The sequence below is a fragment of the Haemorhous mexicanus genome, chromosome 2 (assembly GCF_027477595.1).
Source record: "Haemorhous mexicanus isolate bHaeMex1 chromosome 2, bHaeMex1.pri, whole genome shotgun sequence".
NCBI classification, from domain to species: Eukaryota; Metazoa; Chordata; class Aves; order Passeriformes; family Fringillidae; genus Haemorhous; species Haemorhous mexicanus.
Window position 1 is genome coordinate 14,523,194 of NC_082342.1, and position 18,841 is coordinate 14,542,034.

The 18,841-nt window shown below is 40.9% G+C and overlaps 1 protein-coding gene across 1 annotated transcript in view; it reads left to right on the forward strand.

Annotated features, from left to right (window-relative positions):
- JAM2 (junctional adhesion molecule 2) overlaps positions 1–18,841 on the forward strand; it is a 43,323-nt gene that overhangs the window by 18,957 nt on the left and 5,525 nt on the right. Inside the window, exons 2-8 of the mRNA XM_059873058.1 lie at positions 6,294–6,359; positions 9,081–9,194; positions 10,675–10,827; positions 13,276–13,481; positions 15,648–15,750; positions 17,186–17,293; positions 18,234–18,249. Coding sequence (XP_059729041.1) covers positions 6,294–6,359; positions 9,081–9,194; positions 10,675–10,827; positions 13,276–13,481; positions 15,648–15,750; positions 17,186–17,293; positions 18,234–18,249 — 766 coding nt within the window. The remainder of the gene's footprint in view (positions 1–6,293; positions 6,360–9,080; positions 9,195–10,674; positions 10,828–13,275; positions 13,482–15,647; positions 15,751–17,185; positions 17,294–18,233; positions 18,250–18,841) is intronic.

Below are 18,841 nucleotides of genomic sequence, written 5' to 3' on the forward strand. Positions count from 1 at the left end.
GTTCATAAATCCATGGGACCAGGTGGGATCCATCCCAGGGTGATGAAGGAGCTGACAGATGAGCCTGAGAAGCAGGTCTCCATCATCTACCAACAGTCCTGTCTCACTGGGGAAGTTCCAGAGGACTGGAAGCTGGTCAGTGTGATGCCCATTCACAACAAGGGTGGGTGGAGGATCCTGGAAATTATAGGCCAGTCAGTCTGATCTCAGTGCCTGGTAAGGAACAGTTTGTACTGAGTGTCATCACACAGCACTTGCACGATGGCCAGGGTATCAGACCCAGCCAGCGGGGGTTCAGGAGGGGTAGGTCATGTTTGACCCACTTGAACTTCTTTTATGACCAAGTGACCCATCTGGTGGATGCAGGAAAGGCTGTGGATGTTGTGTACCTGGATTTCAGCAAGGCCTTTGACACTGTCTCCCACAGCACACTCCTGGAAAAGCTGGCAGCCCAGGGCTTAGACAGGGTACTCTGTGCTGGGTTAGGAACTGGCTGGATGGCCAAGCCCAGAGTGGTGGTGAGCAGTGCTGCACCCAGCTGGGGCCAGTCACCAGTGGTGTCCTCAGGGGTCAGAGCTGGGGCCAGTTCTGTTCAATGTTTTTATTGATGACATAGATGAGGGGATTGAGTCCTTCATTGGTAAATTTGCAGATGACACCAAGCTGGGAGTGTGTCAATCTGTTGGATGGTAGGAGGGCTCTGCAGAGAGACCTGGAATGGTTGGATGGATGGGCAGAGTCCAATGGGATGAAGTTTAGTAAGTCCAGGTGCTGAGTACTGCATTTTGGCCACAATAACCACCTGCAGCACTATAGGCTGGGGACAGTGTGGCTGGACAGTGCCCAGGCAGAAAGGGACCTGGGGGTACTGGCTGACATGGACATGAGCCAGCAGTGTGCCCTGGTGGCCAAGAAGGCCAATGGCTCCTGGCCTGTGTTAGGAACAGTGTGGCCAGCAGGAGCAGGGAGGTCATTCTTCCCCTGTACCTGGCACTGGTGAGGCCACACCTTGAGTGCTGTGTCCAGCTCTGGCCCCTCAGTTTGGGAAGGACCTGGAGACGCTTGAGCGCGTCCAGAGGAGGCAACGAGGCTGGAGAGGGGCTTGGAACACAAACCCTGTGAGGAGTGACTGAGGGAGCTGGGGGTGTTTAGCCTGGAGAAAAGGAGACTCAGGGGTGACCTTATCACTCTCTACAGCTTCCTGAAAGGTGGCTGGAGCCAGGTGGGGTTGGTCTCTTTTTCCAGGCAGCAACTGACAGATGAGAGGTCACAGTCTCAAGCTGTGTAAAAGGGAATATAGGCTGGATATAAGGAAAAATTTTTTCACAGAAAGAGTGATGAAATACTGGAATGGCCTGCCCAGGGAGGTGGTGGAGTCACCATCCCTGGATGTGTTTTTAAGAAAAGACTGGATGTGGCACTTGGTGCTGTGGTTTAGTTGAGGTGTTGGGGCATGGGGTGGACTCGATGATCTTGAAGGTCTCTTCCAACCTTGTGATTCTGTGATTCTGTGAAGTATGGCAAAAAGGGAGCCAAAATAGGTGTGCTTAAATGATGTGACAATGGCAAAACCCCAGGTATCATTTGAGTGCCTTGTGGTAGGTAGTTTCATGGCTGAGAAGTTTGCATCAGCACCTAATTCTGTAGCTGAGGCTTTATCCTGAAGTGGTCACGTCTGAAGGATGCTAGCACCAAACAGATGTCTGGTTTCCTATTCTGTTTCAGGGACTTCAGTAAGAGAATTGGCTTTATTCTTGAGATGCTGGACTTCCTAAATTTACAGTATCCTCAGAAACCCTTTGTTAAACTTTCCTTTAGACCACCTGTTGTTTAGAACTTGGCAAAACAAATGCAAGACTGTTTTTTCTCTTGTGCTTATAACTTTGTTTTGATTCTGTTCTCATGTAATTTCTTCCAGGCACACTGTTTCTTTTGATTTGATTTGACTAATGTTTTTCCTTAATGATTCGTCTAGCTAGTAGTTTCGGTTTACAGCTGTGTGTGTTTATCAAATGGAAAGTGTGGTTTTTTGGAGTTTACTTCTAAACAAACATAGCTACTGACATGTAAAAGCAACTTTTTTTCTTTTTTCTATTTTTTTTCCTGGTCTTTAAAAAGCAGCCTGAATAAAAGGTTTACTGGTACCCTAATATGTCATCTTTTCACTATTGCTCTTTATATGGCGAATTAAAATCCAAAGCTGAAGACTTGGATTCTGAATATTTGGCACAGACATTTCTCGAAGGATGTCTAAGGGAAGAGATGCTCTAGCTTTAAGGACCTCTTCTGTCTTTCTGCTTGATTAGAATCTATAATGGTTTTAATATAGTCAGCTGTCTCTGCACCATGTTACATTACTGTTTGAACTTTACAGCTTTTTAAAAAGGGTCATGTATATGTGTGGTTTGTGTGTGGGAGGAGGAGGGCTGTGTGTACACTGAACTTCTTTCTCTCCCCATCCCCCCCTCTTTCTCATACTTTTCTCCTTAATTGTATTGTATAATAGAATCTTCATGTATTCTATAAATCCCTTGTTGGAAGGGTAAATATGGACTTTCTGCAGTTGCAAGCTCCCAATAAAAAGCATTCAAAGTAATTCTGTAATGACTTCCATAGTGGAAGGTAAATATCATGGTCCTGCCCCAGAAGTCATAAAATGCATTTTCCTTTTGTGGCTTCATATTCTCTGAATATTTTGATCATGACAGTGAGCTGCATGACGCCTGTATTAATGAGAAGCAGAGAAATTTCCAGGGCCATGAAACAGAGAATGTAATACAGTGGTGAATTGCATGTACTAGAGCTGTTTTGTGTCCAGAGAGAAGAGGCTGATGAGGCAATAATTTATAAATGGTTTTATCCACATGTTGGACACCTAGAAAGGCTTCCTTTTAGTGTTATCAAGCGTTAGCTGCTGGCAGTCTCAGAATAAAATGCTCCTCCCCATCATGAAGGAAGATGTTATTTCAATAGATAAATGTGATTTGTCAACTATTGGCATCTAGAATAGGGGAAAAGAGGGGGCAAGGGGGGTATTGTTCTAGAAATATGGTTTGGGTAAAAGTCATGCAATAATTTTTTTTCCGTAAATCTAAATAGGACCTAATAGGTTAAAAAGAAAATTACTTGCTGATTCCAGGCTATTCTAGACCTAGACTGATCAAAAAAGAGCTGGGCTATGTATGGACTTGCAGGAGAAATGGTTGCTTTGGGAGAAGCTGGAGAAATGGTTTCCTCCTCCAGTTTCAACAGGGTGTGAGGGGGCTTATACAGAGGATTTTTAAAATTTCTTTCTTTAAAGTTCAGTAAGAAAGTTTTCTTTTCTTGGAGGGATGGAAAAAATTTCTAAGTGCTATTTGTAGTGCAAATATTCTTTTGCTATTTCAGTATTCTCATTGTCATTGCTAGAATTCTTCATGTCTTATTTATTTCATATTATAAACTTCTGATTGTAACTTTTGGGGTAACATAAAGTGGATAAAATTGAAACATATTACAGACAGGATAGCTATACACAATTTGGATCTTTTGGTAATTGCACACATGAAAATTCACTTTACACTGTCAGGTGAGGCTGTGTTCTTTTAGACACAAGAATTGTTGAACATGTATTTGGAAGGGAATGTAAGATAGCAAGAAAGCACCACAGAGAATCCATGTTGGAGCAGGCTCCTGGAAGTAACTGTGACCTATAGAAAGCAGCCCATGCTGGAGTACAGGAGAGCATGCAGAGGAAGGAGCAGCAGAGAAGAGCACATTCCCACAACTACTGCATTTACTCTGTTTTAAACTGGCAATAAATTTAATTTTTTTCCCTAAATTTAGTCTGTTTTGCCTGTGATGGTGACTGCTAACTAAACTCCCTGATTCCCTGTCTTTCTATTGACCCATGAGATTTTTAATCTTATTTTCTCCCTGGTCATGTTGAGGAGGAGGAGCTGAGTGGGTGTCCAGCAGCCACCCAAGGTCAAGCCACCACAATATACAGTGAATGGATGACTGAACTCTTGGTACAGTGCCAGGGCCTCAGAAACCATTTCTGAGTGTTGCTCCATGCCTCTGAGGCAGTGGTTACAGATACCTGTAGAACTGTAATTTGTATTTTTAAAGGATGCTGAAAAAATCTCTAGTAATTTAAGTAGGAAAAAGGGCATCGGAACAGAATGAATGACTTAAACCGTAAGGAATGATCTTTAATTGAGAAGAAAACTATGATAGGGTACTCTGGTGGATGGGATCAGTGCTCTTTAATGTCTTCATAATTGACATAGACAAAGGGACCAAGCGCACCCTCGGCAGATTTGCTGATGACACCAAGATGAGTGGTGCTGTTGCCACACTTGAAGGATTTGATTGTCATCCAGAAGGACCTGGACTAGCTCAAGAACTGGCCTATTGGAATGTCATGATGTTTAAAAAGACTGACTTCAAGGTGCTCCACCTGGGTCAGGCCAACCTCTGGTATCAGTTTAGTCTGGGGGATGAACAGAACAGCCCTGCAAGAAGGACCTGGGGGTGCTGGTGGGTGAGAAGCTGAACATGCCCTGGCCGTGTGCACTGGGAGCCCAGAGCCCCCCGTGTGCTGGGCTCATCCAGAGCCCTGTGGGCAGCAGGGCAGGGAGGGGATTCTGCCCCTCTGGCCCCTCTGCTGAGACCCCACCTGCAGGGCTGCATCCAGCTCTGGGCTCCCAGCACAGCAAGGACAGGGACCTGCTGGAGCCAGGCCAGAGGGCCACTAAAATGATTTTGGGGATATGGCATGCCTTCTGTGAAAACAGTCAGAGAAAATTTGTGTTGTTCACCCTGTGAAAGGGAAGGCTCTGGGAATACCTTATTGCAGCCTTTCAGTACTTACAGGGGACTTATAAGAAAGATGTGGACAAAATTTTTAGTAGGGCCTGTTGTGGGTTAGGGCAAGGGGTAATGGCTTAAACTAAAAGAGAGTTGATTCAGACTAGATACAAGGAAGAAAGGTTTTATAGTGAGAGTGGTGAAACACTGACACATATTACCCAAAGACAGAGTGGGAGTGGATGCCCCATCCCTGGAAACATTCAAGGTTTGGCTGGATAGGGCTCTGAGCAACCTACTCATGTCGAAGATGTTCCTGCTCATTTGCAGGGAGCTTGAACTAGATGATCTTTAGAGATCCCTTTCAACACAAACCATTCTGAGATCCTATGATGATATCTTCAAACAAACAAAACTTTGAGCACTGAAAGCCCAAATGGACTCACTCAAAGCAGAAGTGAGGCACTAACTTCAACAAAAGTAATCAACTGTTAAAAGACAGCCATAAGAATCAAGAAATTGTTAATTTGTTTTGTGCCTTCAGGTCAAGACTATATATTAATCTGCTAGGGTGTGTGCAACTCTTTCCCCACTAGGCAGGAGAAAGAGAAATTATTTAGGGATGGACAAAGGAGGTCTGTGTGCTTAAGAGCATCTAATTTTGCTGTTTTCCTAGTTTCTATCAGTCAAAAGAAGATTGTTTTTAACCAAGTCAAATTTCTAAACATTGATGGAAACATGTTCTCAGTTCTTGTCCATATCCACCATAGCAATTGTTCAGTTGGCTGATGCAGACGGAGGAAACAGACTGCATTAGAAGTGTCTGTGATGTCTTCAAAACTAAAGAGAACTAAACCAAGAGAACCTGAGATGCTTTTGGGGAAAAACAAAAAAAGTAGACCTGTGTAAAGAACTGTGTTCAGCTGTTGTTAAGCACTTGCTAGCCAGACATGGATTAATTGTAATACCCATGCCCAACTCCTGGGAGCTGGGTGGGGGTTGGTGTAGGTCTAGTGGGTATTTCACTTCTTCTTTCTGGAATTTCAGTGTTCCCAATACATGAGTGTGAGGAACCAATTTAAATTTGAGTTCTGTCTCAATATTGTTTGAAATTACCGGAGGTGGGGGGACTGTACAAGTGCTCCTTGCAGTGTTAGTTATGGATTAATAGATGTCTCCCCAGTTATAAACAGACAATACCATAGCATAAAATGTTTACTGTTTATATAGAACTTCTTACATGTTAATGTCATTATGCCATTGTAAAAAAGAATTACTTAATTTTTACAGATGCCAGAACCTGGAGAAAAAAGATGAACTGTTCAAGGCCAGCCCTGGTCTAGCTCTTAGTTTTTACTCTTTCTCGTAGGCAATGTCTAACTTGTACAGTGTGAGGAGGTCTCAGAAATATTGCTTGTAGCTGCCAAAGCACAAGCAATGTGTTTTGTGTGAAATCACAAATGTTTATTGCTGAATTGTCTTTTTCTGCTGTCCCTTTGCAGATCCTGATGTGTCTGGAATCTCCATTGAAACAGATAACAAAAATGTAAAAGCAGAGGAGTTCAAAGGTACAGTATAGGCATTGTTGTGATAATTTTTAATATATACACAATACATGCAAACTGTGTATACAGAAGCTGTGCAGCTGTTGATGCTTTCTTCCTCTTTCCTGAGGGGTCTTGTGCCTACTCTTTCCATTGATTCTGCCTTATCTTGGTCTTGTTCCCATTTTCTCTTACTCGAGGTGGGGTTGACCCAGGTGGACCCCAGAGATCCTTTTCAACCTCACCTGTTCTGTGGTTCTATGACTTGTTTGTCAGTCCTGTAACTTCTGCCTGGTTTCCTTCCACACAATATTATGGGAGCTGATGGAAAGGAGAAACATTAAATATCTTACAAGACAGAAAAGTGAAGGACTAGAAAGAACAGATATGTTAGTTAATTGTAAGTAACAATAATTTAATGGCTATTTTTACTTGTCAGTAGCTGTAATGGCTATTTACATAGTTATATATGTATTTATATATGTGTCATATATAAAATAGCAAATTACTTCTAATATTGAGGTGGAGAACTTGCAGAGGAAAAGAAGAAAACCTATTTGCTGGGTAGATGAGAAAGGGGAGTACTGTAGTGTGAGGTTTGTTATGTGGGTTTGTTTTTTGAATTTGGTCTGAGTGAAGAGAGGTGGGAATTTGGGATCAAAAAAACTGTTCTCTGAGATTTAAACCTTATTCAGCTTCTTGAGGTAATAATCAAATATTTTAGAGGTCTCTAAAACTGTCATCTGGACTTCTGTTAAGTATTCTTCTCTTGACAGAATGCATTTAGAGCTCAAGGCAGGCAAAAGCAGAGAGAAATGCTGCAGCTAACATTAAAGCTTGATTAGGTTCTGTCTTTTTATATGGAGTATGGCTTGCATTTTTTCTTTTGTTATTTGTACATTGAATGGAATCAGTTTAGCACAGCCCAGATGCCAAGCCAAGTTCTCCCTGTGGAGCAGCACTAAGGGATGGTGGGGCCAATAGACAGTTACTCCACTGAGTGCAGCTGCTCTGAATGCATTTTCCTTTTCTCCTCTAACTCCTCTTACTGTAGAGGAGAATGGTCAGGCACTGGGACAGGGTTCCCAGGGGAGTGGTCATGGTACCAAGCCTGACAGAGTTCAAGGAGCATCTAGGTGACACTCCTAGTCATGGTTTTATTTTAGTAGTTCTGCAAGGAGCAGGGAGTTGGGCTCCCTGATTCTTGGCATTCCTTCTAACTTGAGATATTCTATAATTCTATCACCAATTATAGTCTCCAGACCAGACGTAAATCCAATTTAAATACTGTGTAGATCTCTCCAAGATTCCAGAGGGCTTTTGCAGGCCTAGCAGTACCAGTGCTGATGCACAGTATCCTGTGGACCTACCTTAATGCAAGTCTGGAAAATACTGCTCCCTGACTCCATTATTATGGGGAAAAGCAGGAGAGGGGAGCTATAACTAAGGACACCTTTATTATGTTGTCTCTGTTCTGTGCACACTCCCTTTCTTCCATCCATTCCTTTTCTCTGAATAAGATTAGTGGGTGGGCATCAGTGCTAGGCTTTTTTCTGAAACAGAAACATGTGGCATGAGAGAAAGGGACAGCTCATTTGAGACAGAGGTGACTTGTTCAGCTGAGAACACTTCAGCTGAGCTGTCTCTGTGTCAGCTAATAGAGACCAGCTCATTTGACAAGCCAGCTGTCACAAGGCCAGTAGCAAAAGCAAGCTGAGCTTGACTGATGTTTTTTCTTTGTTAGAAGGATATAAAAACAAAATGGGAAGGAAACTAGCAAATCTTAAGATTCAGGAAGCCTCCACCCATACACTCAACCTGAAGTCAGGAACCTCAGACTTCCTGAGTGCACAGTATGTTTTTCAAAACAGTCAGTGCACGTGTAACATGTTTCTGGCAAGGAATGCCCTCCTGCCTCAATTTTTCTTTCAAGTCTGGATATTTTTTCCCCCTGTGAGGTATCACCAAGGCTACCAGTCTGGGGTTTTTGTTTCTTTTCAGAGCAGACCTAGGAAATCAGACTCTGAAAGGCAAGGGAGTAGAACTGTCTGTAGCTCCTAATTACCTTCCAGCCTCATTTGTTTAGACTGGAAAGGAGGATGATGGTTGATTATGTTTGAGCAGTGCATGTTGGCATTATGAAAGCTAGACAGGCCTTGTCAAAACTATAAAGGCTTTTGCTCTGGATATTGTGGCCTGTATTGGAAAATTAGTAGCTTACAGGTAGCAAGGTCTATATTGCATTTGTTTCTTTAACCATCTTACTGGAATATTTTTCATCTCCAATAAGTTACACATTTAAACAGAAAAGCTATTGAGACTGAATTCAGAATGGTAATTCAAAAAATATGTTTGTAACAGGGTCAGAGTCCCCTTTTTTAAGGGTGATCTGCTCAGAAATGTTTAAACTAAAATGAGGGTAGTAATAAAGAATGTAATTGATAAAGTAGATATTCCCATATTACATGGGAAAAGTAATAAACTGTATCCAGCATGGGAATCCCCAGCATCTGAAGTTTGACCCAAAAGCCACTGACGTATAGGAACATTACTGTTTTCTTTTTTCCCCCCTGTGTGTGTGTAAATCTGGAGAAGCATCACTTTGAGAAGTAGATCTGGCCATTGCTGACTGTACAAGTTCTTTTGAAGAAGGAACATGAATTTCACGGAGCCAGAATGTATACCAACACAATACTAAAATCTCTAATTTTCCCTTTTGTCTTTATTTTTTTTTCTTCCCTCTAGAGGCTATTCTTAGTTGCAAACACAAATTTTCAAAAGGGATGAGTTTAAGAATAGAGTGGAAGAAAATCCAATCTCAAGGAGTCTCATTTGTCTACTACAACAGTGAATTTACAGGTACAGTACTGCAAATGGATGGTTCAACATGTCATTCTCTAGCTACTGACTCTTTCGTGGGGAACACCACCAAGAATAAGACTGAACAAGAAAGCTCTTGGTTGTTCATATAGAAGAGCTGTCGTTTTGAGAAAGAGAATTGTTCTCTGGGGGGAAAAAAGGCATATTTTATAAAATCATCAATTATTAGTTACCTTTTAATTAAGTTAAATAGAATAAAATTAAAGACTAAGATATGGTACTGCAGATTTCTTGGGATTTTTCAGCAATGAAATTACATGCGGATGTAAACTCCCCTGAACTACTAACTACTGCAGGCTCTGCACTCCTATCCTAAAAAGAGGTTTCTGAAGCCTCCTGTAAAGCAGGAGGCTTAGATATGAATAATGCAGCATTTTTTATATACATAAAATATAAACTCAGCTGTATATTATAAATTATTTGTATTCTTTTCAGAAGTAGAATTTCTCATTGTATGTTTTAAAAGGGAGTTACTTAAGCTTTGTGTGTTGGAGAACATATGGGTCTCTGTTACACTTACACAATAAACGAAGGCTGAGAAGTAAAATAAAAGCACAGAGATTTTTGTTAGTTTGTAGAGCTTGAAGATGTGTTGACCTTGATGAACTTGGTTTTTTCCTGCATATATTTAATTTAGAGAAACACTGGAACTCATGCTTCTGTGTGTGCATGTAAATTTCATAATAAGCTGTAGAATTAAAAAAACTTCTTTGTTGTTAGAAGTTTGATAGCAGTATTTTTGCTAAATCCATCAAGTTTTTCTTGCCAAGTTAAAATGTCAAATATTCTGCTGTGGTCACACAACTTTTTTTTAAGGTAATTAAGTTAGTGATTGCCATGTGTCTAGTGGAAAGGGGTATCTTTCAGTCACCTCACTACTGCTGTACATATTTTCTTGAAACACCTGCAGAAAAATGCATTCCATCTTCCAAGTGAATAATGTATGGCAGATGGAGGTATTTTGAATTGAGGGTGGGTTTTTGGACTAAATGGAAGGTTCATACTGTTTTGAGAAGGGAATTACATATTGCTCTTTGCTGATAGGTAACTAACACTGAACAAGTGAGCAATAGTTTCATGTATATTATGACATAAAATATCAATAAATTGCACATGATTTCAGAATAAGCCAATGAGCCACAGATATTTGCTTCAGAGTGAAAGAGGGGAAATTTATGTTAGATATGCAGAGGAAATATACAAAGGAAGTTCTTCCCTGGGAGGATGGTGAGGCACTGGCACAGGTTGGCCAGAGAAACTGTGGCTGCCCCTGCCTGGAAGTGTTCCAGACCAGGTTGGATGGGGCTGGGAACAACCTGGTCTAGTGGAAGGTGTCCCTGCCCATGGCAGTGGGAATGGAACAAGATGATCTTCAAGGTCCCTTCCAATCCAAACCACTCTGTGATTCTATGATTCTGTAAGCAAAGAGCAGAAACCTCTCTGTCTGTTCTCCCTGAAGGTGATCTTCGAGGCCGAGCAGAGATGCTGAATACAGGAATCCGAATTAGGAACGTGACCAGAAGGGATTCTGGGACCTACCGCTGTGAAATCAGTGCCAAGAGTGAAGAGGGGCAACGCCTGGGAGAGGCTACAATTACTCTCACAGTATTGGGTACACCCTTTATTACTTAGGCTTTTTAAAGAAACTGGATGATGGGGTGTTGGGATGTTGAAGGTAGGGCTGTCCACACAGTGTGTGGCTGCTGGGTTTTTGGGTCTTCTTCAGGCTGGGTTTATAAACACACCTGCACATGAACATTCTACAACATCACAAAACAGCTTGGCAAAAGTCACACTTGTATTAGAAAGGGACATAACTAGGGTTTTATGAAATCAAAGTGAGTTTTGGTTCTCTAAATTGAAATCGCTCAGTGACTGAGAATCTGGATAAGATGATCATGGTGTTTGGCACTGGAAAGTCAGCATCTGTCAACACTTATCAAATATTCATAAGCAGAAGTTCGTTCCAAGATGCTACAATCTCCTCCTGGTTTTGGAAGGAGAGAGTTTTTGTGCAGTGACAGCCAGAGAGCTGGCAATCAGTGGACTTTATTTACAGGAGAGATGGTGATGCCTACTGGGGAGCCATCTTCCATGGATGCCTCTTCACCATTATTTTTCTTCTATATAATGTTAAGTACCAAAAAATAAAAAATTTAATTTCTTTTCTGTTCACATATTAAAAATCAAAAAAGATATGTTCATCTTCATAGGAGAGGGAACAAACAGTTTTCCTTCATCTGTGTAGGGGAATGTTCATTTTTAATTTAAACTGGAATGTAGTAACCAATTGGTTTTGGTCCTCAGACTGGGGTTTATAAAGTGCCTATGATGACTGCTGATGTCTCAGTGAATCTTTCTGACATTCACTTCTCAGAAATTTACTCCTTTTAATATAAAAACTCTTTTTCCTCTTCCTCACTTCTGTTTTCAAATAATAAGGTAGGGAAGGGACCAATTGCTGGACTACAGATTCCAAGTTATCCCGTCTCTTGCATAAAAGAAACAAAGTGAAACAAACTCTCTGGGGTTGGATGAAAGTGAACAGATTGGAGAGAGGATGACACAGCATATGGTGGGGGGAGGCTGGCAGTAAGCACCACTTTCATTTTTAGCAACTCATAAATTTTACTGTGCTCTCAGTAGCAGGGTTGTGCCTTCCAATCCTTCTCCTACACTTCATTTCATTGATGTAGTAGTTATCAAGTGCTCACCTCCTCACAATGACTGTCAGCCTGCTGTCATGTTGTCATGATCCCATTAGCAAAGTTCTTAGAAATGCCCCTGCCCAAATCAAGGTGCAAATGAGACCAAATGCCAGTGACAATAGTATGGGGTTTATTTAATAGTAAATATATGAGAGAAGGAGAGAGAGAGAAATAAAAAATAGCTGTGAGGGACAGAGAGTAACAGGGACAGAATAAGGAAAATCCCAATGATGTTTCACTGATCCTCTCCAGCTGGTCTTCTTGGTGGTGAAGAAGAAATGCAGAGAATCTGATGGGTTAATATACACTCAGTCTGGTTAGGAAAACCCAGGCACCTGCCTTGGGGGGCAGGGGGAGTTTGCCATTGTCCCTTACAACAGACTCTGGGTTTGTTGCATCACATGCAGTCCTGTGGTGCAAGGCTTCAGGAATGACTCTGGGGAGCACTTTAGGGGGCCTTTGATGGATTAAGGCACCCCCTCATCTGCCTCTCACATGAATGTCCCATGGATGTGGCCTTGCCAAGGTTGGGGGTTCCATAGCCAGTTCGTGTAAGGGAGGATGGGTTCCCTGCCCCTGAGCAGAGGTTACAACACACCAAAACTTCCTCTCCCCACCTTGGTTGGGGGGAAATCTCTGCAAACCTGCTCCCAACAAATGGGTCTGTGGGCTACTGTGACAGCTATAGCTGGTCTATAGCTGCACAGATAATTAGGCCACAACAGATACCAACTCAACCAGCCTAGCTCGTTAGAGAATAAGGAGAAAACAAGTCCCCAAGTTTTAAGGTGATATGCTGAATTCGAGTTCAAACAAGGGCACCCCAGCCAATCCCTTTGAACCAGGAACGCACCTGTATCATTGGCCAGTGAGCTGGGCAGAGTTAAGACCTTTGACCAATAATATCTGTAAGCATGGGAAATTCAAAGCCCACACAAAGAGGGCACACATCAATAAACTCTGGCTGTTGCTGCATGAACCTCGCTGTGTATATGTGACATTCCTGTCTCCACCATCAGTGACAGGCCACAGCCTCCCTCACCCCAAAGCAAGCCCAAGATGATTCTTAGCACGGCTGATGGGTTTGGCTTACATTCTTTTCCTTGTTTACTTGCTTGTTTCAGGTGATTGAAGAACGAGTTTTCACTTTATTTAATCTCAGCACTTTGACTTTCAGTCCGAAGTCCCAGTCAGCTATCGTCAGGGAGGCTTCTTTGGTTGTAGCTTCTTTATACAATTTTTGTTATAATGGGAAAAACTTTGTATCAATGTTTGAGGCATGGACTATTTCAGACTCTGACAGATGTGGACAGTATAAGTACATGTGTAACAAGTTCAATTTCACTGTCCAGTTGCTCCGACTACTCCGGTGTGTGAGGTACCCAGCTCCGCAATGACAGGAACGGTCGTGCAGATGAGTTGTAAGGAAACTGAGGGCTCCCCTCCATCGGAGTACCAGTGGTACAAGAATGGTGTTGCCTTGCTGGAGAAGACAGGAACAGGCAGTGCTAGAGCAGCAAACATAACTTACACCATGAATAAAAAGTCTGGCACTCTGGTAAGTGTAATAACCAACTCTGTCATAGACAGCTATCAAGGAGACCAAATTTACTGTTCAGTAAAATGACACACAGGGGTCTGAATCTGAAAATTCACAAGGTCTTTGCTGGAGGTTAATGTCATGCTGAAATGTGCTGAGGAATGTAGAAGGTGGTTTCTGCCTCAAACCAGTGACAAGCCATAGACATTGAATGATACACACAAACTGGGTGAGGTGCCAGGCTGCAGTAGTGATAACTGAGTCTAGAAATGCATAAAAAATTTTGCCTTGTCAGTTGGTAAACTAGTGCCAGGTGAGAATGAGGTTTTGGTATGGCAACAGAGATATATTTGACAGAACCCTGAATTTGGAATAGTAGCTTCATACACTTAAAGGGGAGTGCAGCACTCAGGGCAGTACAGAATCTCTGCAATCCACTGCCATTTACAAGTTCCCATTCAGCACCTGTGAAGTCAGGGGGAATGAGCTGGGACTGTAAGCAAGCTTAGTTCTTCATTTTAGTTGTAGTTTGTTTTGTGGTTTGTGGTGTTGGGTTCTATTTTCCTTCAGAGCTGGCTGTCTCTCTCATTCTTCCCCTGTTAGCTGATCCTTCAAAAGAACTTGATGCTACTTAAGGAGCTGAGATTTTGCAGAAGAGTTGTTCTAAGAACACTACTCTTGTGCAAAATCAAACATGGAAACAGAAGCATGACTAAGCATTTAGATGTTCTGAAAACAATCACAGAAATCAGGTGGACTAGTCAAACTTCCAAATCACTTCTGAAAATATCAAAGTATGGCATACATTAAAAAGAAACAGTTAACAAGTCTAATAATTGGGAAATTAGAAATACTGGAACTGACATGAGGTCATTTTCTATCTATCTCCTTGTTACAGATCAAGTGAGAGCTTTAGAAAAGCCCTGCCTTAGGCTTAGACTCTTTGCAGCAGCTCTACTTAGGTGACCTGCACCTAAATCGCTCTGGCTCACAAGTTCTTAAGTAGACAGTTTGGTCTATTATAAAATGAGTTACTTATTGAATTAACAGAAAGTAACAGACAAGAGGCCTTAAACAGTTATTTGTTACACAGTGTAAAATAAAAGAACTACTTGTAGATTACATAAAAGTGTGCATGACATTAAGGTACCTGTATTACAGCTAGCAAGGAAACAGTATAGGTTAGGAGTCATTGTAACTTACCACCGAATTGCTGATAGCATACACACTGTCCTTACACTCAGCCCCCAGGAGAGGAACCACAAAGTGGGGTCCTGACTTTGGGGGGAGACCCCACACATTTCCAGAGAATGTGCAGAACATTTCTGCTTTGTGAAAATATGGTGTAGCTTTTATAATTTGTAAAGTGAAGTGTATGTCAGTCAGAAATTCCAGCTTGTCTTTCCATATCTGCTTCCACAGCAAGATGTTTACTGTCAGCTGAAAGCATCAATCCCATGGCAATGAAATAATTCACTGCAAGATAAACTGTCCTGATTGAGTTACTTCACCAAGGCTCATGTGAGGCTCGTGTGAGAGCAAGATGCTCTGAGTTATTACACCAACTAACAAGCAACAGATAAGATCTTCTGTGGTGGGGGGAGATGTCCTGCCACAGTCTCATTTTCATTTCATTTTCATTTTTACAGTAGTAGTATTTGATAAATAGTATGGTTTAGCATTTCTCTGTTGGAAGAAGACAAAGTGCATTTTTGGAGGGTTGAGAACCACCCAAACAACTCTTTACTTCTGAAAAATTTCAGTTGACAATGCATCGTAAGTAGTATGTGACAAGTTTTTTGAAGGAACAGTTAATGGGGTTGTTTTGATAAAATGAAGAAACTGTTTGATTTCAGGTATTCTGAAATTAGAGCATATCTAAAAAAGTGGATATTATTGGAAAGTTCTGGTCCACTGAAAATTAATTCCTTGTAGATACACTCCACTGAGTTAAATGTCCATCTAAAGGAACCTCTTAAGCAACAAGCAGAAGTTGAAGGACCAGGGAATGTGACCAGGGAGCTGTTACAAGGTTGAAATGGATCAGAATTTCTTACTTGCCTTCAGAGTTTTTTGGGTTTCATTTGTTTAAAACAAACAAATCTACATTAACATGTCAAAATTTCTATCCTACACGATTTTTTTCCCCTGTTCTGATAATGGTTTTGGACTCTTTCTTAACAGCTGTTTAATACAGTTACAAAGAATGACACTGGAGAGTATTTCTGTGAAGCCTCCAATGGGATTGGATTATCTCAGAAATGCTCAGTGAAGCGAATGCAAGTTGGTATGTATTAAAGAAAATAATGGTGGAAAACAGTCTTGCAGTAGGATTTATGTCATTGCATGGTACAACTAAGAACGTAAGACCAGATTGAATTAAATATTTCTATTTGATTATGGCATTTGGGGGGAGGAGAAATAATAAGTTCCTTATCACCATAATTAGGGCTTAGATTGCTAAACACTGAATTCACAGAAGATCATCAGTCCTATGAGAACTTTAATATTTCCAAATGCTTTTGTGGAAGGCTTACAGAAGAGTGTGCCAGTCCACTGGGGTGTTTTCTTCACATAAAGCCTCCCTTTTGGGATTCATTCATGGGAAATCTTAATGTAACAGTCTGTAACAACCCAAAATGTGTGAGGGGTTTTTTTGCGAAATATACAACTGGTTCTTGCAGATATCATAGGAAAGCAAGTGATAACAAATCCTAGTAACTACTACAGGGAAGATCCTGGCCAAGTGTTCCATAAAGCAGCACACAGAACTGCAAAGTTCCATATGGTGCTTTCATGGAACTTAGCTGAAAATCACTGTGTCATGGCTGTTCCTGCATTCTTGGTGGATTATGGGCAAATGTTCCTCAAGCTACTGAGATACAATCACTTTGTGAAAATATGCACTAAGTCCTAAATTGCTGTCACCCTAAATTGTGCAAACATTTGTTAGGTTTTGGGGTAAAAAATCCCAACCATATATTAAAATATGCTTAAAGTTAGGATCCAAATAATTGGAAACATAACAAAAACCTATGAAAATGTTTCTGGTTCTTGATAATTTTGGTTTTCCTAAAATGTGTGATATTCTGAAGCTCTTAGTATATCAGGATATGGCTGTGGTCTTTGTCATGGTTGAAGTCAAGCCATCACCTTAAAAATAAAAATGGCCAGACGTTTCAGTAGCCTGCTGTAGAGTTTAACTTCAGGCAACTCAGCTTTACTGTGTTGTATTTTTAAAGCCTTGCTATTTAAAAATGTAAAAATCACTGCATTTCAAAAAACTTATTTGAAGAGTTCTTTAGAAGTGGAACTCAATTGCCATCAGCTGTTTCAGTTGTGTTAAGCAAATAACTATATGAAAAAACTTGCTTAACATTTACAAAAATTTCAAGATGTTTTTCCTCAGAGACATATGACTTGGGTAATACTTATCTGGGGTAGATATGATAAGGAATATGTATCCCTTTGTCTTTCTTATTCTTTCCTTACTTTTGACCCAAACTAAGCAGTTGATGCATACCAAGCACTTCTGTTAAAGTGGCTGTGGCACATTGGTTTTTTTTTACCGCTTAAATACATCTAACTGTTACTAATTAACTTATGCATCTTGGGCCAAAGCCCACCTATAGATACAAAAATGTCTGTGGTAATTAGGGAAAAATCCAGCCAGTGGAAATTTTTACAATTTAGTACATAGGACTTCTGCTTTATAATTACAGATGACCTTAATGTAAGCGGTATCATTGTGGCTGTAGTAATTGTGGCTCTGGTGATGGTGCTGTGTGGCCTTGGAGTATTCTATGCCCAAAAAAAGGGCTACTTTGCAAGTAAGTAGAATAAAATCACTCCTTCCTTGAGTCAAAAAATGTCTGTCTTTAGCAGTGTTTCCATGACACTAACCCTAGAAGTGTTCAAGGACAGGTTGGAGGGAGTCCTGAGCAACTGGATCTTGTGGAAGGTCTCCCTGCTTATGGCAGACAGTTGGAACCAGATGATCTTTAAGGTCCCTTCCCACCCTAACCATTCCATGATTTTATGATTCTGATGATGCCCTCCTTTCCATGAAGGTTCTAACTCCATGGTACTGAAGCTGAAGAACATTAAAACAGCAATATTTTGTGCCGACATTTTTATTCTGCCAATATCTACTGCAAAAGGTACTTTGCAAATGACATGGAGATGTTTGTGCAGTTGCTTAAGGTTACCAAACAACAACCTACAGAAAGCAATGAGCCTGACTCTGGTTCTTTGAACATCTCCACCCTAGTTTTGATAAGGAATGCCTAAGAAAGGCAAAATCAAATTAAACCTGTTTTAGTCAACAGTGCCTGACCAACTAAGTTCTGATGAAAGGGAGACTAAATTAACTGTCTTCTTGCTCTGGGTCATGGAAAAAGCTTGCTTTTAGGGGTTGCTGCATAAAGCTTGACATCCAGCAAGCCTCTCTGTAGCCTTTACATTGGTACCTATAGGCTTGAGCACAGCAACAATAGATGCCAAACATTGGGGTCTGAAAAGGTCAGCTGCCTGAAATTACCAGAGGCTGCAGAGCGGCTCGTTAGAGTTCACTTGGAGCTTCATTGACCCTTGAAACCTAATCTTTCTTCTGCATAAACTCACTACACCAAAAGAGACATTTGGTTCAGAAACTCTTCTAGAAACTGAAGAGCTGAATATTCTAGAAATAACTATTTCAAAGAACTTTAAAATAGCTAAGGAAAACTGTTCTTGTGCTAATTCTTTTTTTTTTTTTCCTTTCTTTTTCAGAGGAAAGTTCTTCCCAGTAAGTATGCAAGTAGTACATAAATCACTGCAAACCTCATTTACATTTCAGATGATTTAGTAACTATAATGATTTTTACAGTCTTTCTAACATGATTTTTGTGCAATAGCTTTCTTGACGCTGAGATAAACCTGATCCTACACACTAGCTGGTTTCCTTAATAGAAACCAGTGTGCTGGTCAGAAAGTGAATCATTACATTGCTGTGGTAAATACACAGAGACGTGTCTTTTTACATAGTTACAGCTTACACTTCTAACTCAGCTATTCATGTGTCTCCTCTTCAAACTAGACAAAAGACAATCAGAACCAAATTGAACTACTCTCAAATCCATATCTACAAGTTATTTCAGGAAGTGTTTTGTGAAAATATAACTTGTAGAAACTTGCTGACAGTACCTGGACTATTCCTTTGATATGGATTTATTTCATTCAAATTTCTTAGTAGCAAGTCAGAATTCTTCAAGCTGTTTTAGTTCTGACCATGAGCTAGACAAAAAGTGTAACTGGAAGACTTGGAAAGATGAGCTAGAGAAGGAGTTTGGCAGTGGTTTATGAGATAATGACTGATACCTAAAACCATTCAATGGATT